The 20,227-nt window shown below is 36.4% G+C and overlaps 3 protein-coding genes across 7 annotated transcripts; 1 reads left to right on the top strand and 2 right to left on the bottom strand.

The window, feature by feature from the left end:
- Positions 1-401: 401 nt before the first annotated feature.
- Positions 402-9,950, bottom strand: LOC135645457 (aldehyde dehydrogenase 22A1-like). Of its 3 annotated transcripts, XM_065163847.1 has the most exons (14): positions 9,760-9,950; positions 9,625-9,668; positions 9,132-9,233; positions 8,143-8,270; positions 7,574-7,696; positions 5,929-6,082; positions 4,971-5,074; positions 4,800-4,878; positions 4,046-4,141; positions 3,750-3,887; positions 2,431-2,646; positions 2,172-2,363; positions 864-1,007; positions 402-783 (listed from the first exon to the last, which is right to left on the bottom strand). In XM_065163847.1, the coding sequence occupies exons 1-14, from the start codon at positions 9,869-9,871 to the stop codon at positions 628-630; spliced, it is 1,788 nt and encodes a 595-aa protein (XP_065019919.1). In that variant the 5' UTR covers positions 9,872-9,950; the 3' UTR covers positions 402-627. The 3 variants fall into 3 exon arrangements, with proteins under 3 accessions (XP_065019919.1, XP_065019920.1, XP_065019921.1); XM_065163848.1 differs by lacking the exon at positions 4,046-4,141; XM_065163849.1 differs by lacking the exon at positions 9,625-9,668 and having other exon boundaries at positions 9,760-9,916.
- Positions 9,951-12,686: 2,736 nt separating this feature from the next.
- LOC103993328 (ubiquitin-conjugating enzyme E2 32) lies at positions 12,687-15,369 on the bottom strand. The gene is made up of 5 exons (XM_009413353.3): positions 15,017-15,369; positions 14,276-14,407; positions 14,091-14,175; positions 13,377-13,540; positions 12,687-13,293 (listed from the first exon to the last, which is right to left on the bottom strand). Exons 1-5 carry the CDS (start codon positions 15,125-15,127, stop codon positions 12,871-12,873), a joined length of 915 nt encoding a protein of 304 aa, XP_009411628.2. The 5' UTR covers positions 15,128-15,369; the 3' UTR covers positions 12,687-12,870.
- A 162-nt stretch (positions 15,370-15,531) lies between these two features.
- LOC135645614 (cytochrome c oxidase subunit 5C-like) lies at positions 15,532-19,323 on the top strand. 3 transcript variants are annotated; one of them, XM_065164174.1, is made up of 2 exons: positions 15,532-15,686; positions 18,785-19,323. In XM_065164174.1, the coding sequence occupies exon 2, from the start codon at positions 18,816-18,818 to the stop codon at positions 19,008-19,010; it is 195 nt and encodes a 64-aa protein (XP_065020246.1). In that variant the 5' UTR covers positions 15,532-15,686; positions 18,785-18,815; the 3' UTR covers positions 19,011-19,323. The 3 variants fall into 3 exon arrangements, with proteins under 3 accessions (XP_065020246.1, XP_065020248.1, XP_065020247.1); XM_065164176.1 differs by having other exon boundaries at positions 15,543-15,665; XM_065164175.1 differs by having other exon boundaries at positions 15,583-15,797.
- The last annotated feature ends 904 nt before the right edge of the window (positions 19,324-20,227 follow it).

Raw genomic sequence — 20,227 nt, 5'->3', positions numbered from 1 at the left:
AAGGAAAGATAATTGGAAGCATGACTCAAAAAAGGAAAGTCCGTTTCAAATTAAATTCCTTAAAATTGACCAAAAAAAGGAGCAACAAAAAGTTAAAGGCATGAATTAAAAAACAAATAAGATGACGACCAAAGATATGACATCATTCCAAATACAGGTTATTCAACTGTGTTTCAACATCCAAAGAAGGAAATTCCATCTACAATATTTATAGAATCTTAAGATTTTTGATGCATTCATATCATAGGAAAATCGTTCATTTGATATTTAGGCGATCTTCGAGTCAGGAAACAACTTATCTGCTAGCAGTGGTAAAGTTACATACATCGAGATCGATCTGCCCTAGACTCCGTATTGGCAAGAGCCATATTACCTGGACAACCCTGTCTGCAAATTTGGAATTTGAAACCAAGAATTTATATCCTTCCATTGAAAGGTAAAGATCCACAAGCAATTCTAGGGTAAATAGTATAGCAACTACAGATGAACAACTAGAACAAGTTGGATCACATCTATGCCAGCACAGATCAAGAACAGAGTTCAAGGTATCGGCAGCTGAAGATAAAAAGTGTCACACGAGTGAAGTTCATAAAACATGCTTGAACATGTTTACTCTAGTTTATCTAGTTATTGCCTTTTCTTTGCATTGATGGGCTTAGGACTTTTTTCTGATATGATCTTCACTACACTGGTCAGTGCCCGAAGCCTGTCCCACACATTGAGACCATAGAGAGCTTCCACGAGAGATTCTTGAAACTCAAAGGCATTCTCTGCAACTGGGTACTGTTGAAAATGTAAAACAGTAAGTGCTTCAGCAAAGTCTGCAACACCTTTAACCTGTAACAAGGTTTCCTATAGCTGACCTGGATGGGTTTTGGGATCACGGTTTTGATATATGGCCACCACCTATCCTCAACCACTGACTTAACTAGACAGCAAGCTCGCAAGCCTTCAACACCAGCAAATCTTCCAAATCCACTGTGCTTTACACCACCAAAGGGCAAAGACTACAGTGAAAGCAATACAGCAGAAGTTAGAAAAACCGATGCGTCTGATCATATTTGCACCGAGAATTTTTCATGATGACAATACAAGATCAGAGTTTGGGTAACGTTAACTGAATAAAAATATGCAGGAATTTTAAACTGTCTATTCTTGAATGAAAACCTCAGAGCTTCTGGGTTAAATATACTTCATCAATGAAAATCTTTGATCCCACAGGAACTTGAAAGAGTACCTCTTTCCATCCAACTATAAGTCACAACAAATCTTTAAATACCAACCAATGAAAATCTTTCAAGACCAACCAATGCAGGAATTTTAAACCGTCTATTCTTGAATGAAAACCTCAGAGCTTCTGGGTTAAATATACTTCATCAATGAAAATCTTTGATCCCACAGGAACTTGAAAGAGTACCTCGTTCCATCCAACTATAAGTCACAACAAATCTTTAAATACCAACCACTCGGGGAAAGATGTCACTACATTGAGTCCTCCTGTTTCCTTCACCATAGTTCCAAAAACCTAGGGAGAAAATATACTTTTTAGTTCATTTCAGTGATCAATATGCCTTGTTGCCTGAGCTAATCAACCACTGATATGGTACATGTCCTTCAATGCCCTGCCGATGCATCTGCATGGCAAGTCATGGACCATATAAATTCACTTTAGTGGCATATGCGAGTCTCTGATCACACTGGCAAGGTGTGATATGCACCAGCAATAATCTGCCATACATAATGGATTGGTATGCCTCTGCACTATGCTGATATATAACCAGCATGGTACCAACAGGTGCATGCTCTAGCAATTTTATCCTTGCTTTCTCCAAGCTATATGATCAAAGAGACTATTCCTCAGAAAAATCGCTCTATTATCTACCGAGCATAAAAGTTCCATGATAGTTGAACATCAGCATGTGTAAATATTCAATCAAAAGACGAGTCCAAATATCTCCAAAGTACATATACAAAAATATCATGCAAAAAGAAAAAAAAACAGAGTACTAAATGAGACATATATCTGTCATGAACATGACAAACATTAAAAGATCGAGTACCTAGGAGTATCTTGGTGAGCTTTGATAATGTATAGATATATGCTCAGGCAACACTAGAAAGAAATTTGCTTAGGAAGCAAGAGCAGAAGTATGCCAAATTATAAAAATTACCTGGCACATGTAAGTTGAAGCAAAATCATTGATTGCTGCTACACCACAGTGCAACTGGGAAGCAATTGCAATTGCACGTTTCTGGTTCCCAGAGAAAACAGCACAACCAAGACCATAATTCGAGTCATTTGCAAGTTTGATAACCTCTTCATCAGAACTAAATTTCATGATTGGGATGATTGGTCCAAAAGTCTGTTAGATAAAATACTTAGAAACTGTATGATGGAACACAAGTGAATGCTTGAAAGATTTTAGTTACCTCTACTTGCATCAATTTCATTGTATGATCAACATTTACTATTACAGTTGGAGGGAAAAATTGATCTACTGCATCTTCTCCCAGATGGCCAAAGTTTCCTCTACCTACAATTTCAGCTCCTTTGTCCAGAGCATCGTTCACAAGATTCTGAAGCTTTTCAGAGTGTTCTTGGACACATATAGCACCCATATCATACCTTCCAGATAGCGGAGGCCCCTAGAAAAGATAATAAAATAACAAAAGGATTTGATTTCCTCTGAAATTTTGACTAGTCATCTGATAGCCAGATTCTATAATGACGAAACAATTTGCTGAACAAAAAAGAAGCACCTAGCTCTTGTGCTACATAATCCAAAATGACAATTCAGGTAGTTACACAATGTTTACAATTAAAAAATAACCTATGTTATATTTCAAAATTTGACCAGGAAAATTCCACTTATCAACCAGTCTGAAACTGTTTCAGATATGATGACCTACAAATTACCTACAATGGCTCTGGGATATCATTAGAGGCTGTTTGTACTGCAGATAACACAAAAGGCACAGACGGGGAAGGGGAACCTATCATGACACTATGATACTGCTATCATGAACAAAATCTACTAAAATGGACGTGTTAAGGCTTATTACTCAAACTTAAACAACCACAAGACTTCTAGCCATGTCTAAGGAACACATGGGAATTTCATCCAAATTTATCTCAGATATTCAAATCTAAAGTCAGGAAGGATGATGTTTACAAGAAGCCAATTATGAAATTGGGTGGCATCACAGGGTCAGACTGGTAAGGATAATGGGAGCCGAAGTGTCATATTAGACCCAAGTTCATTGTGATCTTAAACTAAAATTAGGTCCACTACTGAAGTGTACAGTTCAGGTCAGTCAAAAACCATGACTAGACACAAACCATGCCTCATAGGACTAATGCTTGCAGCATCACCTAGTTCAAGCTTAAATTTCAAGTTGGCATAGACCATTTTCTTACATCAAGGACTTTGTAACAATTGAAATAATCGAGATAGTGCTGGAAACCATGCCTCTTAATTCCTCTCATCATCAACTTATGTAACAGACAAAAGAACGAAATAGATATCCTATTTCAACTTTTTTAGGAATACAGATGTTAATGATAAAGCAAAGTATGCACCTTCATTCAGAAAGCAACAAGACTATCTCTGTTTGTCGACCAATACTTTAAAAATTATATAAAAGATCTCCCATTATCACTTCTATAGAAAAGAAAATATTAGAAATCACAATGAATGACAAGATTGCACTTCATCTGTTGTTTGCTAAGCAAGACAGTTTGTACTTACAACAGAAATTGATTTCACAAGAGTGACTATCTGATCAACAAAATCAGGATAGATTCTTTCATGAACATAGAATCTTTCAGCACCAGCACAATTTTGTCCACTGGATTGAAGAGCACCTCTCATGGCAACTTGCACAACCTAAACATCAAAATATTTTTTTACAGACATATTAGGGGCTCTGGCAATTTGCAAAGAACACCTCACTTAGAAAAGAATACTGTATGTTAGAGGAAAGAGCTATAAACACAAAACAAGCTTTCTGCAAAGGGCACGAGTAAAATTAGAAATTTTCATACAGTAGGCAAGTCTATGTCTTCACACACTATAAAAGCATCTTTCCCACCAAGCACGAATGTGACTGGTATTAAGGTCTCAGAAGCCTTCTGCATGATCTGATATAAGAAAGCCAAAAAGAGAAGTATGAATAGCACAATTAAATAGATCTCATAACCATAAGTCATGGTACTCCAAGACCATAGCTTTAACTAATGAACCTGAAGAGACATTTGGTTTAGTTCATGTACAAATTTTGTTATTTAACATCTATACAAGATAATATTGATCAGAAGCCTAAACTTCTAGGTACAAATGTTGCTGCTACATGAATTGAACAACTCATCAAATCTGCAGGTTCTACGAATCAGAACTAAGAGGCAAAAAGAGCATAATAAATATCTCTAATCGACTGTCCAGTGTCAAGTTAAATTCTATTATGTCATCTAGCAAACCTGTGAGTTAGAAAAAAAACAGCATGATTTTTTTTCTACATCTTAGTGACTTGAATACAGAGCTAGTAGAGCAGCGAAATGGAAGTTATGAAAGTTATATCTGGGAAGATGGACAATATTAAGATTCTTCCAAAGCAAGAGAAACACAGTCACCAACAGCTAGCAAATGCATTATCGGATAACAGAATCTGAAGAATAAAAACTTTTAGCAGCTGAACAGTTATATGTGTGTGATGCTCAAACATGAAAAAAAATTACACATTAGGTAAGAAAAGCAATTGAAGACAATAGACAACTACCAGCAATAATTGTAAGCTATTACCATCTTGCCTACTCCAGGTGATCCAACAAAGATTATTTTGTCAACTGAAGATACAAGAGCTTGTCCAGTTTCTGTAAATCTGGTAGGCAAAAAGCAAAGCTGCAGCATTAAATTAAGTTGTATATGATTCACTTTCAGCACAACTATAAATTCCTGAAAACGTCTGGATACCCTGTTATTATGTGAACCAGATTTTCTGGAGCTCCAACAGCAGCAAGGGCAGCTTGAATGATTCGGAAATAAAACAACCCAGACCAACTTGCGTGCTCTGAAACCTGCAAGTCACTTTTCCATTTCAGACTAATGCAAAGGTGATAATCTACAACAGATACTTGGAAGTTGGAAATATAAACAACTTGGTATGCACAAACTTTATCTCAGTAACAAAGACATGTGAGGTGATCTCTTGATGACTTGGTTACAAAAAAAATGTATCCAGCAAAGAATGTATCAGAAGATAACTGCAGTAACCCACTTTAGTTTAACACCAATAACAACACGGACAAGAAGGCAAGAGAGACACACCAACAGATGTGTCCTTTGCATTTGGAGATCCACATAAACAAAAATTAAACTGAACTGCAATCTATGTTAACAAACATTTAACTTTAAAAAACCAATTCTTCTTGAATAAAGAAGTCCAGATAAATCTATATCAATGCCATTCAGCTCAAGTCACTAAAGAGAAAAAAAAACTATTAATTAGGCTAATATATCAACTTTAGCCATTGGGAATGTGTTTTCTTTTGCAAGCTTGACAATTTCTGAAATACAGAAGCACTAAAACCAAGCCTACTTTTCTGTGTTAGAAACATTGTAGAACAGAAAGACTCTATCAAGAATAAAATTTTCCATAGAACACATGTTTATTGTGGTGAAAGTTCAAGCAAAAAACTTCCTTCAATTTTGGTAGAGTATAAGCAATATTTTTCTAATATTTGACACCATCTAGGACTACAAAGTCATAAAGTTAAAAGGTATATTAGCCTTTGAAGGCAAAGCACACCTTACAGACATTGTAAGAAAGACCATGATAACTGAAGAATTTCTGAAATATATTCAGGTACACAGTTCTGCAAGGTAACTTAACATCATGAAGGAGCAACAACATCCTAATTAAGTAATATACCTTTATCACTGCAGCATTTCCTGAGAATACTGCTGCTAGCATGGGGTTGAAAACATTGTGGAAGGGATAATTCCAAGAAACAATAGCTCCAATTACCCCGAGGGGATAAAATTCCACTTTTGCTCTCTTGTGCAACATTGAATGCCCAGAAGACCTGGAGTTAGAAAATAGTTGAAGAAATATCATCTATTCTCTGTTAAATGCTTAATTTGTTTCTCTAAGAAAAATTGCTCTGTATAACAATTTTGTGAATGCCGTTGTCCACTATGTTCCCAAGTATAAGGAAATTTTAGAGTCTGATTTGACCGCTACTAAATTTAGCTTAAAATGCAATAAGGTATAACATTCCTGACAAGTATGCCTTGCATTCTTAGGCAAATCTTGCCTTAACTTGCCATGGCTAGTAACTTGTGCTCAACTTTAGAAATTTAGAGTAGCCACCAAAATTTGATACTAATTCCATGAAGTTTTCTGGTTCTTAGTAATGCTTTATGGTTCAGCCCATATTGATAGAACAGCTGGGACAATGATCTTGATAATAACAATGTCGATGAAAAGTGAAAAAGAATTTTCATCAGTTCTTTGTAAGGAGCTGAGGGAAGGCATGTATTTTGATGTTTATGATCGTTATTGTTGTGTTGCCTCATCACTTAATTGTGTTGCCGGTGTTCCCATGTCTGTCCAATGATTTGTCAAGCCATGCCACCAAGAGATACAGTGGCAATGATTTATGCAACACTGAGGATCAATTTATGCAACCATGCTCTTGAATGCAAACAGTTGTTTTTATGACTGGAACCTGATCACCCGGGTACAAAAGGAGCAAATTTACCATGGAACCAAGGCTCGATCTCACTGAAGTCAGATATTTTGACCCCCTATCTTTTTGTGACTCCGTTTATGCTTTTTTCCCTTTTTCTTTTCTCACTGAAGTCAGATTATTTATTTCCAAACACAATGATATGTATTTTCTACAAGATGAGAATGGTTTTGGCCATCACTCTGCATGTAATATTGGAAAAATAATATCTTTCATCAACCATTTTCTAATCTGTCCTGCATAAGCCTACACCAAACAAGTAACAAAAACATTTTTTTTTTTACCAAAGTAGAGATGGTTATCTAGGTTCTTTGTTCCAAAAGAACTATAAATCATCATAATCACTGGTAAATCCATGGTATGCAATTTCGAATGGTACCGTCTAGTACGGGCGGTACGTACCGGTCCAATGGCATACCGGTACGTGGACCGCCCGCTACCAGATGGACAGTGCTACAGTAAGAGGAAATAGCTCGGTAAACCTTGGTATACCGCTCGGTATGCCGGTACCGTACCGTACCGAGCCAATCTCGAAACACCGGTATGGTACGGTATTGCATACTTTGGGTAAATCAATATTCAATGTGGTGCCACAAGAATCAAGACTAAGCGAAACAAAAATATTATGTAAAAATAACTAAGACAAATATGAAAATAAACACTCAAATTTTAAAAGAAATGCTCATGCCAAACTAGAACTTCAGCAGACAAACTAGCACACATTTGTATTGCATCAAAGAGCCTAATTTTGAAAAGACACAATTCATTTGACAAAAACAGAAAGAAAGAAATGCAGATTTAGTTGAGTCAGATATGAGAATTAACCTGTATTCAGGCTTTAGCCACCTCTCACCCTCAGCCAGAAGCCAAGTTATTTTTTCACATGTTGTCATTATCTCTCCTAAAGAAGCATCAACCATTGTCTTTCCAGTATCCCTAGAAGATACCCTACAACAAATGAGAAATCATGAGGTTGTTGCATTGTTCCACATTGACAGAGAACTATAAAGAACTTAAGGACTGAATGATACCATTGAAAACGAGGAATTCAAACACAATCGTTATTTAGTTCTATGCTACTCAAGCCACCCAAAAGAAAGGTAGGCTGTAAGACCAATCAGAATTATTTGGGCATTTCAAAACAGTCACCCTAATGCAAGTTCTTCAAAAGTATAAAATGGTAAAGTCCCATAATATGATATCAGCATAAACATTTAAAATGTTCTGAAAAAGGTGCTCAGTACTTCCTAAAGCTAAAATGCCTTCAATGCCATGTTGCATGTTAACAACTTTGAGGAAAAGCGATAGCAATACCCTTGAGGCTAGAAAGCATGTATAAATCCCTACGAAGAGAGAGAAAGAGAGAGCGCTTTCACTCAAATTTTGTTCCTCACTCGCATATAAGCTTCTGATGATCAATTATATACTTCAGAAGGATTCTCAAGAATTCTCGTCTCTTACGGAAGCTGCTACTTGCCCATATTTTTTGTGCCTCTCTGGCTTGTGCAACATGCTCCTTGACCTGATCAAATAATTTGGAAACACTTTTCAACATCCGCAAAAAAGCAACAAAAGTGAGTTCTAAACTAATCTTCATCAATATTTAAGACAAAGACAATACTGAATATCATGCCCAAGGATTTAAAAGTTAAGAACCAAAGCTAACTTGTTTAGAATTAATAGTTATCAGAAGTCAGAAGATAATAGTGAAGCCTAAAGCACACGAACCTTATGATGTCTCCCAGCCAAATTTACAGGACATATGGGAAAATCATATTTGAATCTAATTATAAAAAAATTCAATGTATATGATGCAGCTGAAAAGACAGTTCTAAAGACAACAAACACGTTAATTTCACTAAAATTTATAAACACATAAAGTTAAGGACTTCTGTTCTAACTTCCTGCATCCTTTAGGATCCTAGAGCTTGATGCCTTTTGAATGAAGGAAGCTAAATCACAGAAGTTTAATTTGATAACAAAAGTTCCTATGCATGAGATCCTTTCTTCCAGTTCTTTTTTGTATGGTAAAAAAGATCAGCATTTTTGAAAAAAACAATAAACATACATTGTTATCCTCGAGAAAGACAGAGACAAATAAGAATAAGAAATTGCTTAACACAGAGCAATTAATCTTGGTAGAGAAGAAAACAACTTGACCAAGAAAGTGAGATAGAATCAACACGACTAAGCAAGTGAGATATAATTAACACATATCCTTTATTTGACAAAATTACAACAATCAAGAATCATCATGATCATGAAATCAACGGCTATATCTGTGCCACCAGCCAACTTTATGTCTGTTAGAAATAAAAGGTGAATTCGTAAAATCAAACTGTGAAGAGAATCCATGAATGGACTACAGAGTTGTGTGATCCACCTCATCCGGGGTTGAAGCTTGGGTAAAGCCCAGGTATTTCATAGTTGCTGGCTCGTAGCATTGAACCTTGTCTGTTTGTGGCACTCTCCCCTTCCTTGGTATCTGCAATAGATCAAATATATTAAGCTTCAAGTCTCTCAGATATTTGATTAATAAAAATACAAACAAACGGGACGAACTATGACCAAATTAAAATAAAAGAAGCCAAATGAGGCAAAACCACAAGAATTCCAACTTAATCGACTACAGTTTGGTAATCCAGTTACAGGATTCCATGTTTAGAGAGCAGCATCTCAAGTTCAAAAACGGTAACATTGCAAATTGAACTTTTTCCTATAATAACCTACCGCGGTTCGACTCCTTATATGTTTATGAAACATAAGAGAACGCCATAACAGGCATCAGATCCAATCAAACAGAAAAAAGAATGCTGATTCGACAGAAGAACAGCAAAATGCATGTGGAAGCAATAGCATTATTTAAGGATTCTCACATATATGAAGCTGTTCTCTTTGGTCTGGCTCCCATCTTCCAGCACTGAATCAATCCGAGCACAGAAATCACGAAAACAACCCCCCATAAAAAGCAGAAAAGAGAGAAAAAATGAAGGGAGAGTCGCGGAATGTACCATCGGATGCATCGACCTCGATGGAGGGGACGCTAGGGGGAATGAGCATCAGGAGGAAGCGGCATACCACGAAGGCGACACCGAGGACGAGCAGCGGCCACCAGAACGCCATCGCCGGAGCTCCAAGCGTAGTTCCTGAGCAACGAGGGAGAGGGAATATAAGCCCCACAGGAGCCGGGAAACAGAGCAAGGCATTCGTTCTTGCTTCCATCGGCGGCTTTTACTTATTCGTCCCATACGAAGCCCAATATTACGCTTCTGCACCTGATGTTGTCCTATTCGAAATTCTAGAAATTATGACGACCGAATTATAATAAAACCCAAATTAAATTGCTCAGACATTATAACTGCACAAACGTATCATTTTATATCATTTCAATTAACAATAATTACAACACATCATGTATATAATGTTTACATTCGATATATGTTTCGTAGCCAGATTTCATAATCTAAATAATGGAATCAGGATTAAGTGTGCTTTCAACTTTATAAAAGACATTAAAAGAGGTGGGGGAGGGAAAGGATTAGGATTCCTCCTTGTCTTGGTTGTGGGATCACTTGCGGATGGAGGCAACAGTTGTTTGTTATCTTTATATATATATATATATATATATATATATATATATATATATATCCTTGACAGTTTAGAAATCGCATAATTGTTATTGTAAACTTCAACAACAGTTTAAAAGAGTAGATGTATGTCATTGAAGTTTACAATAACAATTATGCGATTTCTAAACTGTCAAATATATATATATATATATATATATATATATATATATATATATATATATATATATATATATATATATATATATATATATATATCCTTGACAGTTTAGAAATAGCATAATTGTTATTGTAAACTTCAATGACATACATCTACTCTTTTAAATTTTAAGGTGCTTCACATAGGGCCACTTTGGTCAACCCCCTGACCAATTTTGACCAGTCAACTTTAATTTGTTTGAGTAAGAAAAATATATCAAGAATCAATACTATTAGCATCACAATAACTTTAAGTTTTAGATTGTGAAGGGTTGTATATGAAAATTTTAATTTATAAGGATAAATGTAAAAATCTCTGACCTTGAAGGATATAAGATGAACCTAATGTATGAGATTTTTGTTAACATGGAATTTGGAACAATCAATATACTTAATTTTATTACTATAAATTAAGAATAACCTGTGATCCTATGAACCTCTGATCTCTTGGATTCTAATTACTTTCTTGACCACCTTGTCCAACAAAGTTACAGTGTCATTTGGAATTCCTGACACATCTATCATTGCCACAGCCAAAGCTCAGTATGAGAGCCCAATCACATCCTTTAATGTACCAGCAAAAGCAAATGTTCTTAGTAGTTAGTATGGTATCTTCAACTAAAAAAGAGCTTCCTTCCTCCATGAATAATGGCATTGAAGGACCCACTATCATGTGAGTCTTTTGATGAGCAATGTATTTATACATACTGTAGACAACCGCTAGAGAAGACATAAGACCAAGTCAAAGAGCTTCCCCTGATGTTGTAATAAAGTGGTCAAAGCCTGCAAATTTGATTCTCCAAGTCAGCTTGGATAAATGTGATCACTGGCAATCACAGGTATATGGTTTGGTGACAACATTGCTTTAAGTGGGGACTTGTGTACTCTGGAAGATGAATGGAAAGAGACATGATTTTTATGTTGGCAATCAAACTCATATCCATGATTTGATTATTATGTTGAAGGAGCCGCTATTTCTTTCATTAGATTCTGCTTCCATTATTTCCATCATTAATCCTTTGCAAAAACAAAATATTTGAAGAAGAGAAGAATCAAGGGTTTTTAATCTTGGAAAGAGTCCTCTCTTTTTTAACGCCAGAACAGTCCAAAGCTTACATTGACCGAAGCCTTGTGCATTTGACTGTCCTTTTGCTCACGTTTAGTGCTCGATGTAGGAGTTCTAGTTGGAATTGGGTAAGGCGCCATTTAACACTTTCAATCTCACAACTCAAATGTCAAGGCAGATAGATACTAATGCATGTATAATGAATGAATTGACATCATTGATCAAATGAAGCACGCTGCTATAGCAAGACAAAGAATTTCTGCAGTCCCTTTCTGAAGGCTTTTTTTTTATACCATTAAGGCTGAAGCAGCTAACATCAATCAGAGGATTTCTGCAGCTGCAGAGATGACCAGAAAAAATATCAACACTCACCACCAGAAAATATTGTTATCAATAATCAAAACATGGTGCAGTTGTTTTCAAAATTAAGAGCATCAGACTAGAGATGGTCAATGACACTTTTAAGACTCCTCTCACCAGGCAATATGTTATCAAACCATGTTATAAAAAAAAATTGCTATGAATAATCAAACCATGGTGTGATAGTCTTGAAAATCAATGTCAAGTTCCTCATGCAGCAAATCAAGATGATCAATGAAACATTTAAGACACGTCACCGGGCAATATGTTGCAGAGGCATCGGTAAATTTGCAAACATGGATCAACCAACAAAACTGCACCTATCAAATTCTAGAAACCATTACTTCTGATGTAGCTTTGTTCCTAGAATGCAGCAACACATTTTTCCTTAAAGACCCTGGTTAACCTGTCCATGTAACTAGAGGGGAAGAGAAACCAAAATGCACTGCTCTGTTAGAGCTGTTATATGAATGAACAACCAAGTAATCACTTATCCTGAAGATACAGGCAAAAAAATTAGTCCATGAAGGCAAAAAAAAAAGAGATTTCAATGGCTTAGATAAGTAGCACAAGTATCTGTCAGGTGGTACCTAAAAAGAAAAGCTTCTTATGAATGAATATTAATATCTAATAAATAAACATATGTTCAGAAATCACAGGGGCATCTGGAGAATCATTCTTATATAAGCATAAACGACTACTTAATACCAATAGTGCGATAGTGATGTAAGTCAATAATATGCTATAGAGCATACATTTTACATTGCAAAAGTACCAGTAGAAAATCATACTGACATAGACTGTGAACAAGAATCAACATTTTACTGTAGTAATCAATGAGCAGACGAGCTTCTCTAACATGTAGATCCAACACAATTTATCTTCAAAGCAAACTTCATTCTTTTTTTTATTTACAAGCTACCCATATATCCAGCAAATGAATTAGATTTCAAAAACTTCTTCACTAAGAGGAGCAAAATAGCAACCACCAACCAGATGGCAGCCCAAGTGAGAAAACGATCATCCAAGGGCTTCTGAACTCTAGCAGCAGGCCTCTGGTGCAGCTCACGCACCTCAACCGCTGGCAACCTTAAACTTGCTCCAGCACTTATGCCAACCCTTAGTGGCCCTTCAGCTGCATTGACACGAACCTCATGCCCATCTTCTATGGCTCTCTGATCTGATTCCTGGTTTGGAAGATCCTCAGCAGCTGTAATAGCATCCAAATTAGCAGTGACTTGATCTTCAGTTACCAAATTATCTGTAGGTTCAGTGGTTGGAGTTGGTGGAAGTTGAGGCACAGGGGGAGCTTTACTCAGCATGTACTGATGAATCTGGTTCAGCAATACTTTGCACATCAGGCATGTACATCTGATAACTACAAAATGATAGAATCTAAAATGGAGGCAAATTGAACCTCATCGATTAACTTTTGTCTCTCTGGGTTGCCATATCTAGGAGCTGCTTCACGGGACTTGATGGCAAGCTCATGCCTCACTTCTTTCTTGTAATCCAAAGAACCCAAAGCTCCATTGGGATTAGTTGACATAAACGCAATTAGGGCAACTAATGCTGTTCGCACTGGAAACAAGATGAAAAAATGTTGTAGCCTTATCAATTACTCTATAGATATATTCCACTCATGGAATTTTACATTGATGAAATATTAGACTTACAAAAGGCACATCATATAAGTTATTACAAAAGATCTTGGAACTTTCTATCATAGCAGTACTAATTATGGAATTCAAGCTAACTTATTCCACAAGGAATCAATCTAGATATAGCTCTTAAAGTTATGAGTATTGGCCTGCCAAAAATTCTTTTGTCAAAGTAAATGAACTGGAAAGGTTGGAAGTTCCAGAAGCATAATCTAGGAGCTCATATTGTATCAAGCTGCACTTTTTTTTTGTTAATTCTACACTCATCGGTTACGTGAAAAGACATACACAAAACTCAGATAGCAGACCAGTTAGTGGACAATGCTAAAATAGAAATGACATTAGGTATAACTTTGGCATATTGCAAACATATAAACACTGCTAGAGAGGCCACTGGTCCAAAACCAATACCATCAGAAACAAAGAGGGAGAAAAGGACCAGACTAGAACAAGAAGAATAAACCACATACCGCTCCATGATGGTTGCCAATGTTCAGGATGATAATTTGATATGCTTAAGCAGATCTTGGTCTGTGTTTCAAAACGACCATTTGGCTGAATAACAATTCAAATTTAAAGGATCATTGTTAGTAAGATACCTAGAAAACTCTATTTGATGAGTTTTGAAGAATTTGAAAGGAAAATAGGTGATTACGGTCAAAAACATAAAGGAAGGGGGCTTAAGTGGGTATTCAGCAGGCAATTGGATCCGTCCGTGATAGATTCCTCCTTCAAATTCAGTATCCTGAGGCCCTCGAATGGCAAACTGCCACTCGAAAATATTTTCCTGTTTAACATGAGAGATGTCATTTGAAAAGTTGCACTATATGCATTCAGCAGTCATGAAAAAATTTAACTAATGAAACTAAACCTTCCTAACGAACATTTTTGTTTTCGTTAATTGCTCTAGATGAACATAATAATTCAGATCTTACTGCAGAAAATTCTCAAAAGAATACGCCCCTATTCAACCTTCCAAAGCATATCATATAAAATGTAGAACAATAGATGCAAATATCTATCAAATCAAAACGTGCCAGAAGAGACTCTAATAGACTTGAAACACAAATCCAAAGTAGTCTAAGAACAATGAGAAATTTCTTAAAGGCTTCCCCTCTATAAATATTCAATTTAATAACAACACACCTTAAAACCAATATACCCTAATTTTCAATCCATGCATTGTAGGAAACTAATCCACCTGTCCATCAACCAACGTCGAATTCGGAAACTATGCATCGCCATCTCACCGTCTCCGAACAAGAACCGATTTTCCAAATAAGAAAGCCGATTATGACACCCCAAGAGTCGGTTCACAACCCAACGAAAACGAGGATGAATAATCGCACAAAATAATGGGCCGTTGGATCTAGGGTTTTTGGAACATATCGATTACCTCGAGAGGGAGACTCATGAAGTCGTCGGAGGGGTTGGACTGCATCTCCTTCACCTCCTGGAGGATCCGCTTCACCGCCGGGTTCCTCCGGTTGTACCGCTCCTCCGCCATGGCCACAGGCTGTCGATTAGCCCCCGCCGTTACTTTCTCAACCGAGGGGCGGGAATCAGATTCCACAACGAGAACGAGAAGGGGGAAGAAGGGGGCAGAGGCGAGCTATCGCCAGAAGGGTAGATAATATTCCTCCCGCCGCTACTTTCTCAACCGGGCAGCGGGAATCAGATTCCACAACGAGAACGAGAGGGGGAAGAAGGGGGCAGGGCCGAGCTATCGCCAGAAGGGTAGATAATATTCCAAAGCTTCCTTAATTAATTGGATTTAATTAAGAAAATATTATATGGAAGACTACGCGGAATGACGTATTTTCCCATGAGGACCACGTGGAGACAAGCAATCGAGACACGTGTCTTATAGTGCTTCGAAGATTGATTGGTATGTGGCGAGGAAACCACCAACAAACGTTAAAAACGTATCGGGTTTCGTAACGTGGCGTATTTGCACATTTCTGTTGTATTCCAAACGGCAACGGGCTTCAAATAAACTCGATCGCCTGTGGCGGTGTGCGAAACCGATCTCTGGTGCGGCGAAGGTGATATCAGGATCTCACAAGGTTTATCTGTTCCGCCTTTTGCCTTCTTTCGATTTGTGAAATTAAGTTTCAATCAGTAAGGATCTCGATCTGTTGCACCCGCCGCTCGATTGTGTCGTTTGAAGATCTGAGGTGGGTTTGCCCCAATTTGTTCTCCAAATCCTGAGATGGGTAAAACGATTTTTGTTTGGTTTTGTAAAAGCAGATGATGAATTTGTAGATACTGCTGGTTAGCGATTTTGTTAGGGATGAAAGATTTACGTTATTGGGTGATTTGGGGTTGACTAACGAACAGTGGCGTTATTGTTGCTGATCTCGCGTTGCACGTTAAAGTTTACAGAATTTCGTGAGGATAAATCTCAGGGAGTTAAGCGAGAAAAGGTCTTCTATTGGGTTTGTATGATGGAGGTTTTTATCTTGAATGAAAAAGAATAGAGAATTTTTTTCTTCAATTGAGGGAATTTTTGTGCTGGAGTAGCTCAACTAATTTCAGAGTTTGGTTCAGATAAAATTCTGAAAAAGGGCAGGTATACTGATTAAAAGACCACCTGAAATCCTAAGTTTAGTGGTATAACTTGAAATTAGTCTAAGCTGTACGTGCTGTGATATAATTCTCCAACCTACTTCTCTATTTTGGCTACTTTTAAATGATTGAATCATTTATGCTCTGCGTTCTAATGAGTCGTTTTGGAAAGTTGAAATTTCTTATTGACATTATGCTTGTCATTTGCATGGTACCAGAGGTAGTAGCTTTAACTTTTGGTACTAAATTTGGTGCATAAGAGTGAGAACGTAGTTCATTTTTACTGATGCAGGCATTTGAAAAACTTTATGATTTGGAATTTTTTCTGTTCTTTAAGATAGTCTATACCATATGTTTCCTTTGCACCTGATTTCTTTTTCCACTTCTGTTAATCTATTTGTGTTGTTTTACAGTTCGTTTAGCATTCTTCCTTGGGAATGCATTGTCAACGCTTAACTTCTTCCTTTCGCATGATTTTTTTAAAACATATTTTTCTCTTGGGTTTTGGTGCGCTATAAGCAAGATCACTCTTTTGTGACCTGGGTGACTAATGTTTGAGTCACTAAAATGTGTATGTTTTTGGACTAAGACCTTATGAAGGCTTTTATTAGCCTACCCAACAAATGGGCCTAGTTTCTGTTTCTATTTATTTTTTGTGTTTTTTAGTTTACCATGTGTTTCCTTTTAAAAAAGAGTGGCTGACAAACTACCCAAGGACTTTACATCTGTCCTCAAAGCTCTGTTATTTATGACAAAGTCATCTATCAGTGGGCCTCATTTCCTCTCTTTCCATCTTCTCTATATCTCTTTTTTTCTCTCTTCTCCCTCTCTACTGTTTCCTGTTCCTTTTATCCTCCTCTCCTCCCTTTCTCCTCTCCATCTATTTATCTTCTTGTTCCTGTGGTTGATTAATCAGCTGTTTCAATTCTATTTCGAATCATCCAAAAAAATGCACAGTGAGCTGTCTGTTTTTTTTTTTCCCACATGTTTTAAAAGCGGAGGGGATCAGGCAACCTTTTAAGCTGAGGCATTTACTCACTTGTTTGTGTCAGGATAATATGCTATAAGTTAGTTGAAATGTTAAATGATCAAAATGAAGTATTGCGACCAAATATGATTTATTCATAGAATGGGTAAAATTAAGCTCCAAAACTTTGTTTAAGTGTTCTTAGATGCCTACAAATGATATGTTTGTTATATCTCAATTACAATGAAAATGGTTGAAAGCAAACATGTGTGGAGATATTTGGAAGTGTGGGAGTTGGCTGTGATCTGTTGGTTTTCGTTGCTTTTGGGGACAAAAATTGGTGTCCTAAAGCATAGGACTCAAGTCTTATAAATACGATATTTCCTTCTTTTATAAGGTGTCCTATTAGTGAGAGGTTCTAGTATTCAGAAAAGGGACATCTGTGATATCTGCAAATGTAGTTCGAAGAACTTGGTTCAGTTGATTTTTTATGTTAATAGGTGCCATGCAAATTTTCTATAACGTCTAGCTTCATGAATATTATTTGACATGCTTTTTCTTTTGAGACATAGTTAATGAGGTTTGGGATTCATGCCCTCTGAGATTCATTAATTCTTCTTTGACACTGAAATCTGAACATGTGAACCAAATTAGATTCATCAATTCTTCCTCGATATCTCTTATCTTGCAAGTTGAATGGCATATTCATCTTTGAAGCTGGGTATGATGATTAATGCAAGAGTCTTACTCAATTTAGCTTTTTCACAGCATGTGAAAATTGAGACAGGATGCTATTTAAAATTCTGAAATTCACATATCGATTGTTGGTAGTTCTGTCGTAATATGCAAACAGTCACTACCATGTATTATGCTAGCTGTATGAGTATCTCTAATTAGATAGATCCAACACATAACTATGTGATAAGTTTTGTTGGTTGGAGTACATTAAAACAGTTGGACGATATTGGATGAGCAGGATTGGGAGGTCCAGATGAAGAACTTTCTACATTCTTTTTATACTTGTCATATATTACGGGTCATTGAGGGTGGGCCTTGGTACAACGGTAAAGCTGTTTCTTTGCAATCTGGGAGATCAGGATTTGAGTCATGGAAACAGCCTCTTTAAATATTTAAAGGTAAGGCTATGTGCATTGACCCTTCTCAGACCCTGCATTGGCGGGAGCCTCGTGCACTGGGTACGGCCTTTTTTATTCTTAAAATATATTGTGGGTCATTGTAGTTTCACAAATTTAGCTTGTCATTGTGTTCTCGTTAACACTTTCACATGACCTCTTGATGACCATCTGCTTCCTGTTCAACTCTCCTGTACCAATGTGCTAATTTATACATCTTTTATTGAAAATAAAATTCCCTGTCTTGCTTACATTGGGTGTTCATTTTTACGTTGGGTGTTAATTTTTAACAGGTTAATCTTTACTGGATATTGTCTTTGTTATAAAAGCTAATTTCAAGATACTTGACATTGATATTTTACGTCTTCTATTAGACTTTGCCTAAGTTGAGTAGATCTATCTGTTCTCGGTTTGTTATGCTTCAATTTAGAAAGAAAAAGCAGATTAAGTACAGAGAGTACTTTCTAGTTTGCCTAACACTTATTCTTCTGTCCAGCACATTCTAGTTTGTTGTTTGCTAAAGATAGATGGCTGCTCATAAAATTGCACATGCTACCCTCAAGGGTCCTAGTGTTGTCAAGGAGATCTGCATTGGCCTTACACTGGGATTATTCGCCGGTGGTCTGTGGAAGATGTACCACTGGAATGAGCAGAGGAGAACAAGAGCTTTTTATGACATGCTAGAGAAGGGTGAAATTAGTGTTGTTGTTGCAGAAGAATAATCATCCTAGTCTCATTCCTTCAGATATAAATGGAGACCTGCATTCTCATCCTGGAAGCTCAAGTACATTTTCAGATCAAATTTGCAGCTTTTTACTGCTGGATGCAAAATAAGTTTGGATGATTGTTGAGACCTACTACAATGCGGTATGGACTAAATCCTTTTTCCATTTTATCTTTGTGGTTCTGCCTATCTTTGTTTGATCTTAAATATGAAATAAGTTATCCACACTTTTAGGACAAGACTGTGTTCATCTGCTAGTAATTTTTCCTTGCCATAAAAGAGAGAAAGGAGGTGGCAATACCTTTTTTTAAGTGCCTTCATGCTAAACAGTTCCCTGTGCTACTTGTGTTGAAAGGTATCCATGACAAACGATCACTGTACTGCTTGAGGATATAGAAGATGATCATGAATCATGTACTAGTTTAATCATTTCCTTTCTTTAAAACACTTTGAACTTTTACAAATTGCTATGTAGATTGCAAAAAATTAATTCTCTTATAATAATTTTTTTATGGGTAGCAATGACAGTTTCTTCGAGGCAAAAAGCATTAATTTGTTGAAGTAATTGTTAGATTTCTTTAGTAATGCTACCTTTCATCTGGATGAATAGGCTCACCAAACTCATCAAGTTCTCCTTTAAAAGATCTTTATGTCTTTTACGCAATTTTCCCCTAAATTTCAACGGGCAGATGTGCTATAAATCGACCATTGTCCATCTTCGATATATGGAAACAAAAAGGGTGAACCTTTGACTAGGCAAATCGAAAAACTGTGGTCTTTTTACATTGTATCGATCCATACGAATCCATCTATTGCTATTGCTGTGTCAGTTATAATAATTTTGGTATCTCTACAAAGATACTTTTTATTTACATTATAAATAGTATAGGAATCAACTTTTTCATATGTTCTTCATACCTATTTGAAATATGCTTTGTAAGGTCGTTTGAATTGAATTTTGAGTGGGTTTTATTATTTTTTAATAAACTTATAATGTTTTTAATAGTTTTCGTCGAGGCACAAAAATTATAATCCTATTTAAAAATATTATAATTAACATAATGAAGTCCTTAAATGATGAAAGTTTTCTTTATATATCATATCTGAAACATTAAAGGACAGAAAAATATAAAAATAGAACCTTAGAAAAGAAAAAAAAAACTAATTTTCTAAAAAAAATAGTTAATGTCCTAATTTTCAAAAAATTTCACAGTT

This window comes from Musa acuminata, chromosome BXJ3-8 (genome assembly GCF_036884655.1).
Source record: "Musa acuminata AAA Group cultivar baxijiao chromosome BXJ3-8, Cavendish_Baxijiao_AAA, whole genome shotgun sequence".
NCBI classification, from domain to species: Eukaryota; Viridiplantae; Streptophyta; class Magnoliopsida; order Zingiberales; family Musaceae; genus Musa; species Musa acuminata.
The sequence above is the reverse complement of the archived record's forward strand: the minus strand, read 5'-3'. Positions and strand labels throughout refer to the sequence as shown.